The sequence below is a fragment of the Drosophila gunungcola genome, unplaced genomic scaffold (genome assembly GCF_025200985.1).
Source record: "Drosophila gunungcola strain Sukarami unplaced genomic scaffold, Dgunungcola_SK_2 000022F, whole genome shotgun sequence".
Taxonomy (NCBI): domain Eukaryota; kingdom Metazoa; phylum Arthropoda; class Insecta; order Diptera; family Drosophilidae; genus Drosophila; species Drosophila gunungcola.
In genome coordinates this window covers 318,611-336,275 of record NW_026453202.1, presented here as the reverse complement: position 1 = coordinate 336,275, position 17,665 = coordinate 318,611, and the positions used below count along the sequence as shown (strand labels likewise).

Below are 17,665 nucleotides of genomic sequence, written 5' to 3'. Positions count from 1 at the left end.
TTTTTGTAAAATTCCAGCCTTGATGCTGAGGCTGTGCATGTTTACCAGATTGTGCAACATTGTGTTGAACATTGGGAAACCGACGAAACCTTGCCTTAAGATGTCCGAATTCGTTTTCAACTACTCGTCTTTTTATGACTTATGATATTTAAATACTAAAGCTGTAGTTAAGAACAGCAAAATTAAAGTTTGGAATAACTTATAGCCTGATTCATTTGGCGCATTATGCCAGCTTTCCACACAGCACATCCGTTGGAAACGGTTGGAAATTTGAACAAATGTGAAACTCTGCAGCCCTGAAAAACCTATGGATTTTGAAAAGTTTGAAACTCCGGTTTCAACAGAGCACATCCAACTTCGGATTTCAGTTGATCTGAACAGCTGTGGCTCATGAAAAGATAAACAAAGATGGCTGACTTGTTGACTTTGTTTACATATTGACGAGCGACAGCTGTTCAAATCAGCTGAAATCGGATGGTGGATGTGCTCTAAGGAAATCGGAGTTTCACACCCGTTACCAACGGATGGACTGTGTGGAAAGAGGGCATAAAAGCAAGTACAGGAAGTGCATTAAAAGATCGATATTTCGTATTGCTACCTTGGCATCAGATGTTATCGATAGTTTACTATGGAAATAAACATTTTCGGGAGATGAAGCCTGAGACGAAGCCGACACCAACTTAAACAAAATAAAATCTATTAATGCATTAAAATGTTCTATGAACACATTATTTTGGCCAAGAAAGGCCCGTTGGCTAGAATCTGGTTAGCTGCACATTGGGACAAAAAGATTACAAAAGCCCATGTGTTTGAAACTAACATTGAAAAATCGGTTGAAGGCATTTTGCAGCCTAAAGTAAAATTGGCGCTAAGGACGTCTGGCCACTTGCTGCTGGGAGTTGTGCGCATTTATTCAAGAAAAGCTAAATATTTATTAGCTGATTGCAATGAAGCATTTGTTAAGATTAAGGTATGTTCCATTTGAAATGAAATACGTACGTATACATAATATTTCTGTTTGTAGATGGCTTTTCGACCAGGCATGGTCGACCTACCAGAAGGTCACAGAGAAGCGAATGTTAATGCGATAACCCTGCCTGAAGTTTTTCATGACTTTGATACTGCGTTGCCCGAACTAAACGATATAGATATTGAAGCACAATTTTCTATTAACCAATCCAGAGCAGACGAAATAACAATGAGAGAAGATTACGGCAGCTTGTCGCTCTCCCTTCAGGATGACGGCTTTGGTGATATTGGTTTTGAAGCAGAAACGCCAGAAATTATGCGAGGATCCATACCGTCAAATATCAATGTAAGTTTGTATTTTAATATATAAAGACTAAAAAGTTTTTCAAATTCCTCTTGAACAGTGCTTTGCGTTTTGCTCCAGGTGTTGCAAAACGGAAGCTTTTCGCTTTTTGAAATGGGCAAAATGTTCTTCTTGTTCGGAAAAGAAAATGGGCTTTGGTCTTAGCTGAGCTCTTCCTAAATGTATGTACTGTATCGTCATTACCAGTCGGCACCCACGATTGCACTTGATAAGCTTTACTTTTGTGATCCTACTTTGTTAAGTTAATAGTGGTTGTTTTATATTCGCCTCACCCTTAACTAAATGAGAACACAAGCACAAACACTGCGTGAGTTTCCAATGAGGGACTGACATTGTGAATATTTCCGCAATGTGTACACATGCTATTTTCAAAGCCCCATGATCTACACCTAGAAAGATATCATTAGAACTTTCTGTAAAATCAGCAGCAATTACTTACGGGCACTAGATTAATAAGCCAAATTCGCAATATTGTTGACGTTTTTCGCTTTAAGAAAACTATGTCAAAATTTAAGGGATTTCGAAGGGTGAAAAAGCCAAACGAATTTAGATAAAGCTTTGCTATGGTTAAGTACCACATTTATGTTTAACCCAATAAGTTGATGAAGTCTTTGAAGCTAAATTAAAAATCTACGTTTGAGATTTTCAAGACTCCTTTATTTTAAAAAAATTTTTTTTTCTCGCTCGTTTTGGGCTCTGCGTGAGCCTTGCTGTGTTTTTGCATAATAATTTCAAAAAAATTGTCTTAAATTAGTTTTTTAATATTACCTAAAATATATTAAGTGACCATTTTTCTTCCTTTCCCTTGCAAACATTTTATTATATTACAAAGGTTGCTACTATATAGACCCTCATCTTAAAATGTTTTGTAATTGTGGTTAAAATTCTTTTTTGTTCTATAATATAAATTTTATAAAAAACCCTTTAAGTAAATATTGGACATCTAGTTAAAATACACATGTTTCGAGACTTTTTTGCGTAAAGCTGATAAATACATGGATCCTGAAAGTTTGAAAATTAACGGCTCGTTTGTAGTTTATTTTGTTGAAATCAATCATTTTCTGAAATGATGACTAATTCCTCCCGGTCAAAATAAAAGTAGTGCTATTTCCATATATATAATGATAAAACTTAAATATATTTGAATAATTTATTTCCCAATTGTTTTTTTGGGTTTATTTATTTCGATTTTTGTCGATTATTTTAAACCGTCTTTAGACCGTTATTTTATATGGTCAATAAACTCTGAACGTCATTTAAGTCAAAAGAGATAATATATGGAACAATTTGCGCAAAAAATGTTTGAATTGTGGCTGTTTCTGAATTTTTTAGATGTTGATTTACAAATTACTTTAGGTTTCTTATTAAACTCATGTCCATTAAATGACTTTTTTCTTGACTTTTTAAAAATGAATTCTATTGACCTCTTACGTATCAAACAAAAACACCTCTTAACCATGTAAAAAAGTCGTGAAGATCGCACCTTCAACATAACAAAATAAATTATGTAAGATGTTGTGAAGGAAAATGAAATAAATACGCTTTTTAAAAAATTTTGCGAACGGCAGTCTCCCGGGGTTCTCAGCAGCAGGGCCCGGCGCTTCGTGTGCATTCGGGGTTTTTGCTCTTTCATTCTTATTCTCATTTTTATGCTCGCGGACTCATTGCACGAGTTCGATCGTTCAGTCGCAAAGAGGCGCATTTTGAAGAAGGCTGCCCTGCGCTTGAATTGGTCTTTGTATGTATGCGTAATCATGCATTCTCATACACGGGTTCATGTGTGCGTTTATTTCATTCCCAGTCGGAAAAAAACACGCTTCCAGGATGCGTTCTTTTACGCTTCCTTTGCATGCGAAAAACGCATTCCAGATCCCTGAAAGCTCCCTTTCCTTTTTGTTCGAGACGGGACAAAAAGCAAGCCTTCTTTTAGAACCGATCTAAGAACGAGTCTTAATGCGTTCCATTGGAAGGTAGTTTCAACTTCGGAAACGCTCGGGTTTCCCTTCCTTTTGTACTTTACGAAGGAAGCATTCTACAGCGCACTGTTAGAATGAACTTAGAAACGTTCCTCGGGAACCTTCCTGGATAACTTCCAAAGCAAGCATTGTGTAACACATCTACAGAATTAATATTGATTCCTTCCACAAGAACACATTTAGAATGATTCCAAAACATGCCTTCTAATAGTCTTACCCAAGAATGCAAATATTATCGTTCCCAAAAAAGCTATTGGGAACCGTTTCTTTCTTCAATTCCAATTTTTATTTATTTAATTTTTTTTAATATAAACATGCTTTAAAACTCATTGTATTACTCCTGGACGTTTTCGTCCTCTCTCATCTTTTTGGCCATACTTTTAGCATTATAAGTTTTATTTTTGGCCCTAGTGAAGGCCAGTCGAAGGTCTTTAATATGGTCTGTGAAGCGGTAACCGTCTCTTCTTTGTGACTCTGAAAATATAATAATGAGAAAATATAATATAAAATATAATAATGAGAAGGAAATATGTAATTTTATTAAAATACGATTGTTAGTTTGTAAAACACTTACCGAATAATGTTTCATTTAAATGAATGTAGGACGCAAAACCTTCCCTGTCCCTAGAACCGTCATAATTAAGCTCCATTATCAAACTTGGACTTAATACCCTACTGAAGATCTAGATTTTCCGAGTTCAAAAATTTTTAAAAGTGCATCAAGTTGATCTCTAGTAACATTATTATTATGGTACCATTCTAATAATTTTTCAAGGAGATTCATAGGTATCATATGTGTTTATTTTGTAAAATATCTTTTTTCAATTAAATTATTAAAATTTTTAATTATGTAATGTCTAATTATTTAAATTTATGTTTATTTATGTTCACTTAATTTGTGTTCTTAGGTCCACCCTAAAAACACTACTTGTATGTAGATGTAAGTCCACCCTAGGTAGAAGTAAAAGGAAGAGAGAAAAAAGAAAGCACACAAATAAACGAAACCAGTTCACAAAACAAAAAATTTAAATTTATGAAATATATATAAATTACCTTTTGTTTTGAAATAGTTTTTGTGGAATTAAACGAAAATAATATTTAAAACGCATTAATTAAATTAAAACTCAAGTCTTATCGCAGTGTACGCTCAAAAAAATAATTCTTTTTATTTGTTTGATTAACAGCCACACACAGTTTTAGGAACAATTTGTTTACATTTTTTTTGACCGTACACTGTTTTTAAGACTGTTAATAAGTGTTTATAAATTTAATATTTTTTTGGCACAGGTACACATCACTTATTGTTTTAATTAATCCATTGTTTGGTTCATGTTATTTTATTAACAGTATTGGAACTCCTATTTAGTTTGTTTATATCAACATACTTACTTGAAAATTAAAACCGCAACAAATATATTAAAATATATAAAAAACTGATTCAAATTAATAATTTTCTAATACAATAAAAAATATATTAAATATTATTATTAATAAAATTAAATATGAATATTTTTTACAGAATTAATTTTAGGAAAAGTTTTACAAGTCATATACCCCAAACATAACAAAGCGTTCAGATATTGTTTTTAAAAATAAAAAGTGAATATATTTACGCCGCTGCTGTTCATTAAGGCAAATAGATTAAATTGGTTTCCCATTTTTTTGTCCATTCCGAAACAAGACTTCTTTTTGCGTTCTTTCGTAAGCGAGGTTTTCGGTGAAAAACACGATCTCAAAAATATCGAACGATCGGCATCGTTCGGGTTTCAGTTTTTTTTACATTGCAAAAGAAGGCTTTTTAATGCATTGTAGTGGAAGGGACGGTTTCACAAAAACTCTTTAGAATGCATAAAAAATGCTTCTTTATAGCTTCTTATATTCTTTTTCGCTTGCAAAGCATGCATGAAAGAAGCTTTTTTTTATTGGAATGCGTACTCTAACTTCCGACTGGGTTGCCACGCATCAAGAATTTTTTGTCTATTGCTACTTTTCAAACTTGGTACCCTAAGAATATGGGCGTTTTTTACTATTGGGTTATGATAAATATATGAATATTATATGTTATAATACATTTTTTAATATTTCACCATACATTTTGTATAGATTAACAAAATGTGCTAAATTTAAATGTCGAAAACCCTTTAAAAAAGGAATACGCAGCGGCCGAGCAGCGGCAGAGGACTTAATAACTCAATAACTTTTGACTAAAATTGTGGTTATACCGATGGATATTACCAAAACACACACACATAGTCCAAAAACTAATGTCTAACATGACAGACTTTCGCGTTTTTAGCAATAGAGTGGACGTGAATATGGTAATTTGAACCGTCGTCGCATGCAGACTTGTATTTATTGTGCTAATAATAATTAATAAATCTACTGAAATCGCGAATGTTTATATGTCAACTAACTATAAAACTTAACACAAAACTCAAATTAACTTTACCTCGATTACAATGGGTCTTAACGACGTTCGCACACAACGTCATCGTGAGCAAGTCGAGAGTCGAGAGAAATAACGCGTACTTCTCTTTTAAAGCAACCGAAAATAATGCAAGCTCTGATCAAGCGCGGTCAAATACCTCCAACTTGACCGAATTCTTAAACGTAGCGAGCGAGAGAGCGCGTTCCTGCTCACCCTCGCTACCATCGATGTCTCTGCAGCCAAAGAGCGCTGAATGTGCTCCAATCCAGTTATGCAATGACCTACGCTCTAGCATCACAATTTCATTAGCAACGTCAACTGTAACAACAGCAACAACTGCAACTGATCGACTGCGCGTTTAACGGCATCATCAGCAACTTTGTCAACAAAAGCTAGCAGCGCAAATATTAATACGTCAAAACAAAACAATGAATATGTTAAGCCGGCTGTGCAGACTGGTATGGATCTCTACATACAAATTAAAAGGAAGCTGAGCCCCCTAAATTCTCAACACAATATAACCCGTGGTAATTCTAGCCTAGCTGGAACAGAAACGCCCATACAAACCGTTTTAACATATTGGCAGACGCCTTTGACGTTGAGGCGGCCGAATCTACTTAAGTCGAAAAAGGGAAGCCAAAGCCTCCGCCTATTTATATTTGAGAAAAAAGTCCCAATGCTTTTGTCAACAAAGTTATCGAGGTTATTGGAAAAGATAACTTCCACATAATACCGTTGTAAAGGGAAAAATTCAAGAAACAAAAGTTCAAATGAAGTCTGAAGATAATTACAGAGTATTATCGAAATATCTTACCGAGAATAAAAATAACTTTTACACATATCAGCTAAAATGCAGCAAGGGCCTGCAAGACGTACTTAAGGGCGCTACAAGAGAAGGGATTTATCGCTAAGACAGTCTTCAATATCCTTAACAGGGATAGAAAGCCGCAGCCACTCTTTAATGTAGAGCTCGCACCAGAAAATAAGCCCCTAAAGATATACGAAGTGCACCCTTTATATAATTTTTACTTCCTTCTGCACCGCAGAATTGCCGGACGGCACAAACGCAATGGCCCGGTACAATGTGCGAACTGCCAAGAATGTGGCCATACAAGGTCACACTGTAAACTGCGCCTGGTGTGTGTAGTTTGTGGAGTGCTTCATGACTGCACACTTCCCAGCGAACAAAGATGACTGCAACTCGAAAAAGTGCGTAAACTGCGGTGGCAATCACACTGCACACACAGAGGTTGCCCAGTTTATAAGGAGCTGTAAAGTAAGGAGCTGAAAAGCAGACAAAAAGCAATTTTAAAGCTATGATATGCAGCCTACACCAAAACTATTCGGAGTTTGTTGTTTATGCGCACAACTATGCAAGATTTAATGCGAAACCAAAATCTATTGATTCAAATGCTGGTTTCACAACAACCCAAACAATGACTTCCCTACGGATATCTACGTGGAACGCTAACGGCGTTTCACAGCACTAACTTGAGTTAGCTCAATTCCTACTCGACAATCATATCGACGTAGTGCTGCTTTCAGAAACAAGTACAAATAGAAACAAATACATTTTTCAAAAACGAGGCTATTGATTCTAGGGAACAAATCATCCAGATGGTAAGGATGGAACTGCAATTCTAATCAAAAGCCGTATTAAGCCCCACTATCATACCAAATTTGCTAAAAACTACCTACAGGCCACATCTATTAATTTACAACTAAATGCTGGCAACCAACGTACTCTTGCCGCCGTATACTCGCTTCACTATAGCTGAAGGTGATTTTATGCAATTTTTCAATGCCACAATGCCTAGCACACACACTGGGGTTCTCGTCTTATGACTCCAAAAGGAAAACAGTTCTACAATCCAATTATAAAAGCAGAGGACAAGCTCGACTATGTTTCTTCTGGTAGACCAACATACTGGCCGGCAGACCCAAAGAAACTGCCCGTTTTAATAGGCTTTGCGTTTAGCAAAAATATTCATAAAAATATGATAAGCTACGAATTCCTTTCAGATCTTTCATCTGATCACTTGCCTGTCCTGTTTATTTTACTTCGACATCCAGGAACATTGGAACAATCGTTTAAATTGACTTCTCAGAAAACCAGGACATATATAAGCTCACACATTGACCTAAGTCCTCATATCATCGATGAGGCCAACGTACACAGCTTTGTTAATACACTGAAGTCTCAACTCCTCTCTGCAGCTAATGATTTGCAGCTTTATTATTCAATAGTTCCTATGGCAGCTATCTGATATCGTTTTCCGATTTTAATAAAAATAAAAGCGTAATTCTGAACTTTCAAATTATTAATAGGTCAAAAAGTTTCATGCAGATATCTTTAAAACTGAGAGTAGTTTGCGTAGAAACGGACGGACGGACAGACGGACATGGCTAGATCGACCATCCTAGTAATGATGATCAAGAATATATATACTTTTTATAGTCAGAAAGGCCTCCTTTACTGCGTTGCAAACTTCTGACTGTAATTATAATACCCTCTGCAAGGGTATAAAAATTAAACAGTTCATAAGGATAGGTTAAAGAATTTTCATTCATAATTTTCAACAAAGTAAATAGCAATGGTCTGCTGATCAACCAAATAAGTTCTAATAATATATAAAAATATAAAAAATAAAAACAAATACCAATTCTTTCAGGGTCCATTAAAAAAAAAAATATAATAACTCGTAGTTTAGAAGGGTTATTGTATTCATTAAAAAGCATCTAACAGTTTGAACAAAGACTTCCGACCCTATAAAGTATATACATTCTTGATCACGATCAATAACCGAGTTGATCTGTTCCTTTCCGTCTGTATGAACGTCGAGATCTCGGAAATTATAAAAGCTAGATATTTTGGATTTGGCATGCAGGTTCTAGTAATTCCCACGTAGCACAAGTTTATTCCAAAACGGAGCCTATCCAACTCAAACGGCCACAAATCTATGTACTGTCACTTTGTGACAGTCTTTCGCCGCCACTCTGCCGTTCTCTTCCGCTGCTCTGTTGGTAATCGTTGCAGTAGAGAGACAGAACGAAAAAAATGTTTGATTTTTTTGCAGGAGGAATTTTTAGTTTGTAGTTTGTTGGCTGAGTATCGAGTATTTAATATTCGGGAAACTCGACTTTATTGTTTTTTTTACGGCAAAATTTCAGTTTTTGAGTGCATTTATAGACCTAATCGAATTATCGACTAATGATAACATTATCTACAATTTTAAATTTATGAAAACCTCCAGAGATCAAACCTTGATTTTTCGGTGCAGATGGAGTCCCTGATTAAAAAAATTACACTCACAGTTTTTTGTATGGTACCATTTTTTTTTAAATGCTAAAAGCGTTTTTCACCTGTTTTCATGTCACTTTTCATTTCACTAGAAACAGATCATTATTCAACTTTCCCATACGTTTTATAAGGATATGTTTCCTAATATATAAGCTAGTACTCGACAAAGCATGAGTAATTGCCAAAACTGAAGTTCCGAAAACATAAATTAGTTCTTAAAAAAAACACGCGTTAAAACCGAAAATAATTGTATCACTTTGCCTTGAAGATGGAACATTCACGAATCTAATAACCTATTAGCTTCAACAATCTGCCGGTAAATCTATTTTGTACGGATTTACATTTGACCAAAAACCAAAGTTCCAAACAACTGTATGTCCGTAATTTATATACCAAGATTATCAGAACGCTTAATGGACTTAATGTTACAATAAGGAACAAATTTAAAGAGCTCACAACACAAACCACACGGTAAGACAAATGTTTAACAAAAAAAGTCAAAAATTCAAATCTCCGACAAAAACAATGTTATATACAAAATACCGTGCAATGGAGATGATATTGACAAATGTGAATGCTTATATGTAGGGACAACTTAAAACTCGATTATCGCAACACAAACCAGATTTTCAATTAAGACATCAAAATAATACCAGCGGCCCTTTTCCAAATTTTGACGCATCAAAAATTTTGGAACAAGAACAACATTACAAAAAACGATTTACCATAGAAATGCTACATATAATAAATAAACCCACAAACATAAGACTTAACTAGAAATCGGTAGTTGAAAGTTGCGCTCATATTTATATACATCTGCTACAAGCAACTTAGTTTTAATCTTCACGTCCTACGGTGCAGTCGTGTTAAAATCATGTATAATGTAAATTATTGTTGTTTTAAATGTATAACCTATAACATCAAACTTAATATCAAATTATGTGTTTTTATGTTGTTTGTAGTTGCCCTAAAAACGGTTGCCGAAACGCAGCCGAAATATATCATATATCTTTTGTATTAATTTTTTACCAATTTTTGACCTCGAGCCAGCAAACATTATAATAATAAATATAAGAACTTTATAATGTAAGGTTTTTTAAAGTTTATTTAATTTTTTATTTTACAAAAAGTAATTAAGCCAACGAGGTTGCAACGTTGGTCTGTAAGCATCATTTTGCGTGCCGAAAACGATCTTTCAAAACTCTCTTGAGTGGCAGGAACTGAATGAACCACTTTGGCCGGCTGGTATAAATTGGGGTACACGTGTTTTTTTCTTCGCAATACTCCATAATATTGGTGGTTACACAAATTGGTTTAGGACTATAGCCGTCAATTTCGTTGTATCCCTTTTTTAGTTGTTCCTGTGGCCCACCATCATCAGTTTTATCCTCTGCCGTCAATCGTTCAACGACGAACTTTGCGAAATTACTGAATTCTCAGCTTCAAACCATCTTAATACATTCGACGTACTGGAAGAAGTCTGTGATGTTGAGCAAGTCTGCAATGAACATATTAATATATTATATGTTTTAAATTAATAAATGACATAAATACCAACGGGTTTTTTCAAGTAAAATATCTTAAAAAATATGCTTCAATTGATTCAATTAATATCTGGCTTTAAATGTTATTCGCTGCTTCAACAGTTAGCTTGAGCTCAAGCCATAGCTTATAGAATTCACTCATACACAATTGTACCTGCGCTCAGAGAAAATCGTGTTTATATATGCAACTTAGTGTACATTCCCTTTCAGCTATTACAAAAATATTTAATAAACCGCCAATGGTATATGTTTAAAAACAACGAAGCTATGAATTCGATTAACTCGATTCAACTTATCACTTTTTTGCTTCGCTTCTTAATAGCGCTTTAGGTTGCTCACATAGTTGACACTAAACTTTTGTTTGCAAATTTTATACTCCAAAACAATGTTTTTCACGTGAATTGAAAAAAAAATGCTCAGAATGTGCTCAGCGCAAAAAAAAGTCCTCAAGGGAAGCTTTGGGATCCCTGAACAAGGATATGAAACCATGTTGGCGAAAAATTGAACACAGACGCCTGGACTTACAATTGAGTTTTATTTTGATCGGAATAATAAAAATCATTGAATTAACTTTTTTGTAGTGCAGAGAACAAAAAAGTCCTTAAGGTTAGCTCTGAGGTAGAAGGATATGGAACAATTTTGACGAAAGATCAATTATGATTTATTTTGATCAAAATAATACAAATAATTAAATTAATTTTTTATTCAGTGCAGAAAAAAAAATTTTAAGTATTCGAGGGTAGCTTTGGGATTCATGAACAAGGATATAAAACAATTTTGGCGAAAAATCAAGCACAGACGAAAGGACTTACGATTAAGTTTTTTATTGAATGAAAAAAAGAAAATCCTTAATAATCTTTGTTTTTCAGTTTTATTGCTTTTGAATTAAAATAATAATTATTCCCTAAGTTGTATTAAATTATTAAAAAATAATGATTTTCATTGAAGAAAATTTTAAAAATTAAAATGTAACCATTACCAAATTATTTTTATTGTAAAACTTTTAATGATGACCGTTCCTGCTTCATTCATAAATTTTCTAAACTCCACAAACCATCCTATTAAACAAAAACTGGTGAAAAGTAAATTAGTATAAACAGACAAAATAAAGCTTATAGAAAGGATTGATAGGTATTTTATTAACTCAGCTTAAGCCTCTTTTTATACCTTTAAGCTCAAAATTTATAATCTGCAGGCAATAATTCTCAGAGATATGGTATTGACACTAAAAAGACAAACTCTTTAGTTGACTTTAATTTTAAAGATTTAAACAAGACATTTTTGCAATTAGTGGTAACCGATAATTCGCCAAACATGTATGTAACTTATATTTTTTGAACTATCAAATGAAATGCAATTGAACTTGATGACATGAATAAAAAGTCCTTAAATAATTTTACTACATACTTTTGCAAATAACGTACATCTTTAACAGTGACATAATGACTTCAACTTACGCTAAAAAGCAGAAAGCGGCAAACAAAATACCTGTTTCAAAAGATTATTGTAGACCTAATGATTATAATACGACCACGTTTAAAGCTTTAAGGACCATAATATCCAGACAGATAAGTACATTTTTAACTTATAATAACAGATTTTGTAATTAGCAGTCTGGCTTTAAGAAATCCACCAGCAATACTAAATGTGGTTGAAGAAACTAGGAACCGGTTATATGATGAATGTGACATTCCTGACTTTACTTGACTAATCCAAAGCATACAGCATATAGAAGTCAGGCTGAAGTCTCAGGAGAAATAATTAAGTCCTTTATACATACTGAGCGTGGGCTCTTGCAACGGTCAGGTCTTAAACCGTTATTAATCTCAATTTAAGTAATATATTTGCATATGGTTTTGTCCGAGTGTTAATATTATGTTTACCGTTAAATAGAGAAGACAGTGGATAACTGCTAGCAAAAGATAACTCGAAGAAATTTATGCATGGGCTATCAATAACAGATCAAGCAAGGCCGAAATCGGTTCAGCAGAACTGGAGATAAGAAATAATATTGGCATGAAAAAGGTGAAAAAATTATTTACACATAAAAACAAAATGGTATCGTAGAAAAAATGTGTGGTGTTCTTTTCTGAAAAAGGAAGTCCATTTGCAAATTCGGTCGACTTAAATTTGTAAGCCAGTGTTTTAGGATTATTGTGTCATAAAAATCTGGAAACAATAATCCAACCAATTAAAAATAAAGGACATTTTTCACAGTTCAAAAGCAATTTGAAGCCCATCTAGGACCCTATTAAGTAAGAAACAATGTAAACTTAGATATAAATTATTTAAATTATAATACATAATGAAACACCTTGTGACTAGTGCAGTAACAACAAGATATATGCTGGTAGCACTGGGAAATATAATCAATTTACAGTAGGTGATAAAGAAATCCAGATAGGAAAAATAACGTTCATTTCGTTAATTTTTTTTAGATCGTGTATATTGTTTCAAGAAAATTCTTGTTAAACGAACTAAATTAATGTATTTTTCGGTTCCAATAATGGTTTTTTCAAATTAAAATTATTTATCCTTTTTAAAAAATAGGAACTCGAACAATATATTTTTTGTTTTACTTGTAGAGTAAAAGGGTATATTGATTGTATTCGTTGAAAAGTATGTAACAGGTTGAAGGAAGGTTTCCGACCATATAATTTATATATATTTTTGATCTAGCCATGCCGTCTATCTGTCCGTCTGTATGAACATCGAGATCTCAGAAACTAAAAACACTAGAGATTTCTTGATTTGGCATGCAGATTCTAGTAGTTCCTAGGCAGCGCATATTTTAATATGGAGCCACGCGCACTCTAGCTTCTAGTGCTGGCTATGCTTTTTGACAGATGGCGCCACCTAAGATTCGATTGTTTTTTAGCGGGAATACTGAGTTTCAAGTTTGTTGGCTCAGTAGTGCGTATCTAAAAAAATCTAAAAATTCGCCAATATTGTTCTTTCTTGTTATACCTTTGCAGAGGGTATAAATATTTTGGTCAGAAGCTTGTAAGGCAGTGAAGGAGACGTTTCCGACCCCATAAAGTATATATATATATATATATATTCTTGATCAGGATTAATAGGGGAGTCGATATAGCTATGTCCGTCTGTCCGTTTGTCTGTCAGATTCAATACTGTTTGCGAGCTCAGTTTAAATGCTAGCGATCTTAAACTTTCACAGTCGTCCTTAAACATGTGTACGCAGATCAAAAGCGCCTCGATCGGACGTCTATATCCTTTAGCTCCCATAGGAACAACCGGATATAACTTGCACAAATTGAAGATATTTCGCGCAGTGTAAGAGCTATTAACATGCATCTTTCCAAATCGTAATTGTTTACGGCGCGTGCTGATCGGACGTCTATATCCAGTAGCTCAAATAGGAACAATAGGGTGAATTCGGTTAAAATATTTTTTTTTCAAGATATTTCACGCTGTATATAAGCTATTGATATGAATCTTTCCCTATTATACCTTCTATATCATAAAGCTCCCATAGAAGCAAAACGATTAAACCTTTTTACACATTTTACGTCCGTTCAAAGCATATATAGGCCGTACCCTAGGTCTCTGAATTTCTTTGTCCGCTACTGAAACTGTTATATATTGTAGTGTTAGGTAAACTAGACAACATTGGTAAAAAAGTTCAGTTGATTACTTTTAATTGAGTGAACAAACTCACTCATTTTCAGTTGTTCACTTGTTTAGTTTTTCATTTGCTTACTTGCTCAGTTGCTCACTTGCTCACCTCAGTTGTTTAGTTGCTCATTTGTTCAGTTGTTTATTTGTTTAGTTGTTTAGTTCATAAATTTTGCTCACATGTTTCACTTGTTGACAATTTTTTTTCAAATTTTTTTTATTGCTGTCTTTTTTGGCTTATATTATTTTTAACATCCCTCTTATCAAATATTAATTAAAAACAGTACAATATGGTGTATTTTTTAAGATTATATAAATTTTAATTTAGGTAATATAAGGAACATCTAAAAAAAGTTGAAGTTGGGTCGTCTTTTATTTTGATTTGACAGAGATCGCCTCTTTGTAACTATTTCGCCAGCAGCAGAAAAAAGCCTTTCGCAAGGAACAGTTGCTAGCAAACATAATCGCTGTAATGCAATGTTATACAATCGATAAAGGGATCCTCCTCTCTGTTGAGGCATTCCTCTTTGAGATATTTAGTTACTTCTCGTATAGCAGCTGCCTTATCATTAGATGACTTAAAAACCTCTTTGAAAAGGTTGTCGTATTCCTCCAAAAACTCATTTGTCCAGAAATTTATGACTTTCTGATACTTCTTATTCATCCAGTGTTGTTCAACAACTTTGGATCCAGAATTGTTCTTTCGGCATAGAGATCATTTTCTTCCCAATCTTTGAATCGGTGGGCTTAGAATAATATCCTTTGAGAGAGTAACATTTTGTTCAGGAGATATTTCTACATATATTTGATACAGCGGTTTATGTACTGGTAACACATATTTAACTATATGCCAGTCTTCGTGATCTAACACCAAGTCTGGTCGAAGAATTGTCACGGCAACCATGACTGCCACTTTCAATGTACGAATCGATCAAACATTTTAAATGCTAAGTTCCAACAAGTTTGCACATCTTGAACCAGCTTTAAAGCCACTATATTGGCGGCGCTATCAGACGAAATTCCAGCAATTTTAACCTCAATTTTATCCTGGCTTCTGCAGGTAATTTTTGTGTTATCTGTTCACGGTCACACTGGCTAAACTGAAACAAAATATTTAACTGTCGAAAGTATATTTGACTATTTAAACCAATAGAAACAATTGCTTATGGCTATTGATATTGTTATTTATTAGCTTGCCAGGTTTGTCCAAAGTGTGGGCTTCGACATCACAATCCTCTCTAACCACGGGTTTGTCGATTTGTTTCGAATAAATGAGGTTCCGAACTGGACCGTGACTTTTAATGCAAACTATTAATCATTTTAGTATTCTGTTGCGCTTTTGACTTTTAAAATTCATTTTTGAATTTCACCCAAAGCAGATACTCGCAGTTAACAGTCGATAGCTCAAGAAAATATTTTTTGCGCTGTCCGAAGACCAATACAACAAGAAAGGAAGCAAGCTTCGGCAAGCCGAAGTTCATATACCCTTGCAGCTATTGCAAAAATAACATATTATTGAAAGCGACGGTTGCCACTAAATTTGTGAACCACTAATCAAAGAATGATGCACAAAACAACAGAACAAAAAGAAATATGCAAGCAAAAACCAATAGAAGGTTAACATTTTTAAATTGACATTTTTAAACAGAAATACAAGAAAAATAAATAAGTAAATTTTAATAAAAATAAACGAATAATTAAAAATAAATGTTAATCCATCAGATTTGTCAATAGGAACAGGCTTTAAAATAGTAAGTAATAATAAGCAGCTGTGGGAATAAAAAAAATTTATTATATCAAAAATATCAATAAGAAAAAAAAAGAACTAGTCAGCAAAAAAAAAATTGAGCGAAAAGAGAACCTTAGGCAACTGAGCAACTGAACTAAACAAGTGAACTGAACAACTGAGCAACTGAACAACTGAGCAACTGAACAACTGAGCAACTGAACAACTGAGCAACTGAACAACTGAGCAACCAAGCTACTGAACAATTGAACAAGTAAGCAACTGAACAAGTGAGCAACTGAACAAGTGAGCAACTGAGCAATTGAGCACTCATTCATGAACAACTCAACTCTTATATATTGGCTTTTATTTTACAAGTTACAAAAAAACTATTACTTTCACGAAAAAAGAAAAAACAACTTTTTTGATGTTTTCCATTGTGTTTAGAGGAGAAATTCACTTTATGCCACCTCTTCCGAAATAAAATACACACGCAAGACTTTAAATTCGAATGTCTTCAATGGCAATTTAATTTTTAAACTATTCGTGATCCAAAATGCAAGTGCTCTGGCTTGCCCTTTTAATCTTCTTTAAGCCTCTTACAGCCAGCCGATCGCAGCATCGCTCGGATTAGATAACTTTGACACTATAATAGCGGAAAAAATGAGAACATGGCGAGAGCAAGCAATATACTTATACAAACAATGTTTGTTGGTGGCTGAAGACTAATATTGCGGTTCGTTTTGGTAGCGACCAATTGGGGTTCTGATCCGAACACATTGAAAATATTTATAAATGAATATATTGAAAAACGGTAAACATAAAAAAAAGGAATAGGGAAATACAGTTATATATAATTGGAAAGAACATGTGTTTTCGCCCCTGCTAAAAAAGACTGATCTAAACTGTAGTAGCTGAACTGATGAAACAGTACGTTACACATGGCTGGTAAAATATCCGACTAAGAAAAATGATTTTACTACTTTATTTTAGGAAAAACTTTTTGATAGTAACGTTTTGGAAATCGAGACGCTGGGTCCCCAAGCAACCGAGGACCAGGCAGATATATCCGGGGCTCGCTTAGACGGTGATGGATTTGGAGATTCCTTTGGCCGTAAGTCAAAATATAAAAAAACCTATTAATAATTATCTATAAAATATCTAAATAAATTTAATTAAGAGCGCTGCTTTGGAATTTTTTGCATTAAGGCTTAAAAAATTCAAAGTCCAATTGGGTAAATAGACTTTGAATTTTAAATTTTTTTAAATTTTGACCAGACAAAAAGCGTTAAAATATTCAATTGGAGTTGTTGTTTTATTGTGTTTTCTGCGCCATTTTACTTGCAAACTGATTTAAAAAGTTATTAAAACTAACCAAATAAGAAACCATGATTCAGTACGTTTTTTTTGTTTGCAACTTCAATGGATTTCCCAAACTGTACTATTTAGATACAATGTTTGTGCAGAAAATATAATGTCTAACAATTTTTAAAAGCTATCAGCCGTAAAAGTTTCTACAAACATTGCTCATAAGAATTTTCTTATAAGGGAGAGGGGCAATATAGGTTAAAATACATATTAATACTAATGATATTTTTAAAAGACAATTAAAATTGCACTGCGAATCATTAAAAAATAAATCAACCAAAGATCACTAAACATAACATTTAAAACAAGTGTCCTAAAAGCACGCTCCCCCTAAAAGCAATCGTCGGTAGGGT

The 17,665-nt window shown here is 33.8% G+C and overlaps 1 protein-coding gene across 2 annotated transcripts in view; it reads left to right on the top strand.

Annotated features, from left to right (window-relative positions):
- The first annotated feature begins 627 nt into the window (after positions 1-627).
- Positions 628-17,665, top strand: part of LOC128263851 (double-strand-break repair protein rad21-like protein 1) — a 95,395-nt gene continuing 78,357 nt past the window's right edge. For both annotated transcript variants that reach the window (XM_052999126.1, XM_052999125.1), the window contains exons 1-3: positions 628-970; positions 1,025-1,315; positions 16,938-17,058. In XM_052999126.1, coding sequence (XP_052855086.1) covers positions 713-970; positions 1,025-1,315; positions 16,938-17,058 — 670 coding nt within the window. In that variant the 5' untranslated portion in view covers positions 628-712. The remainder of the gene's footprint in view (positions 971-1,024; positions 1,316-16,937; positions 17,059-17,665) is intronic.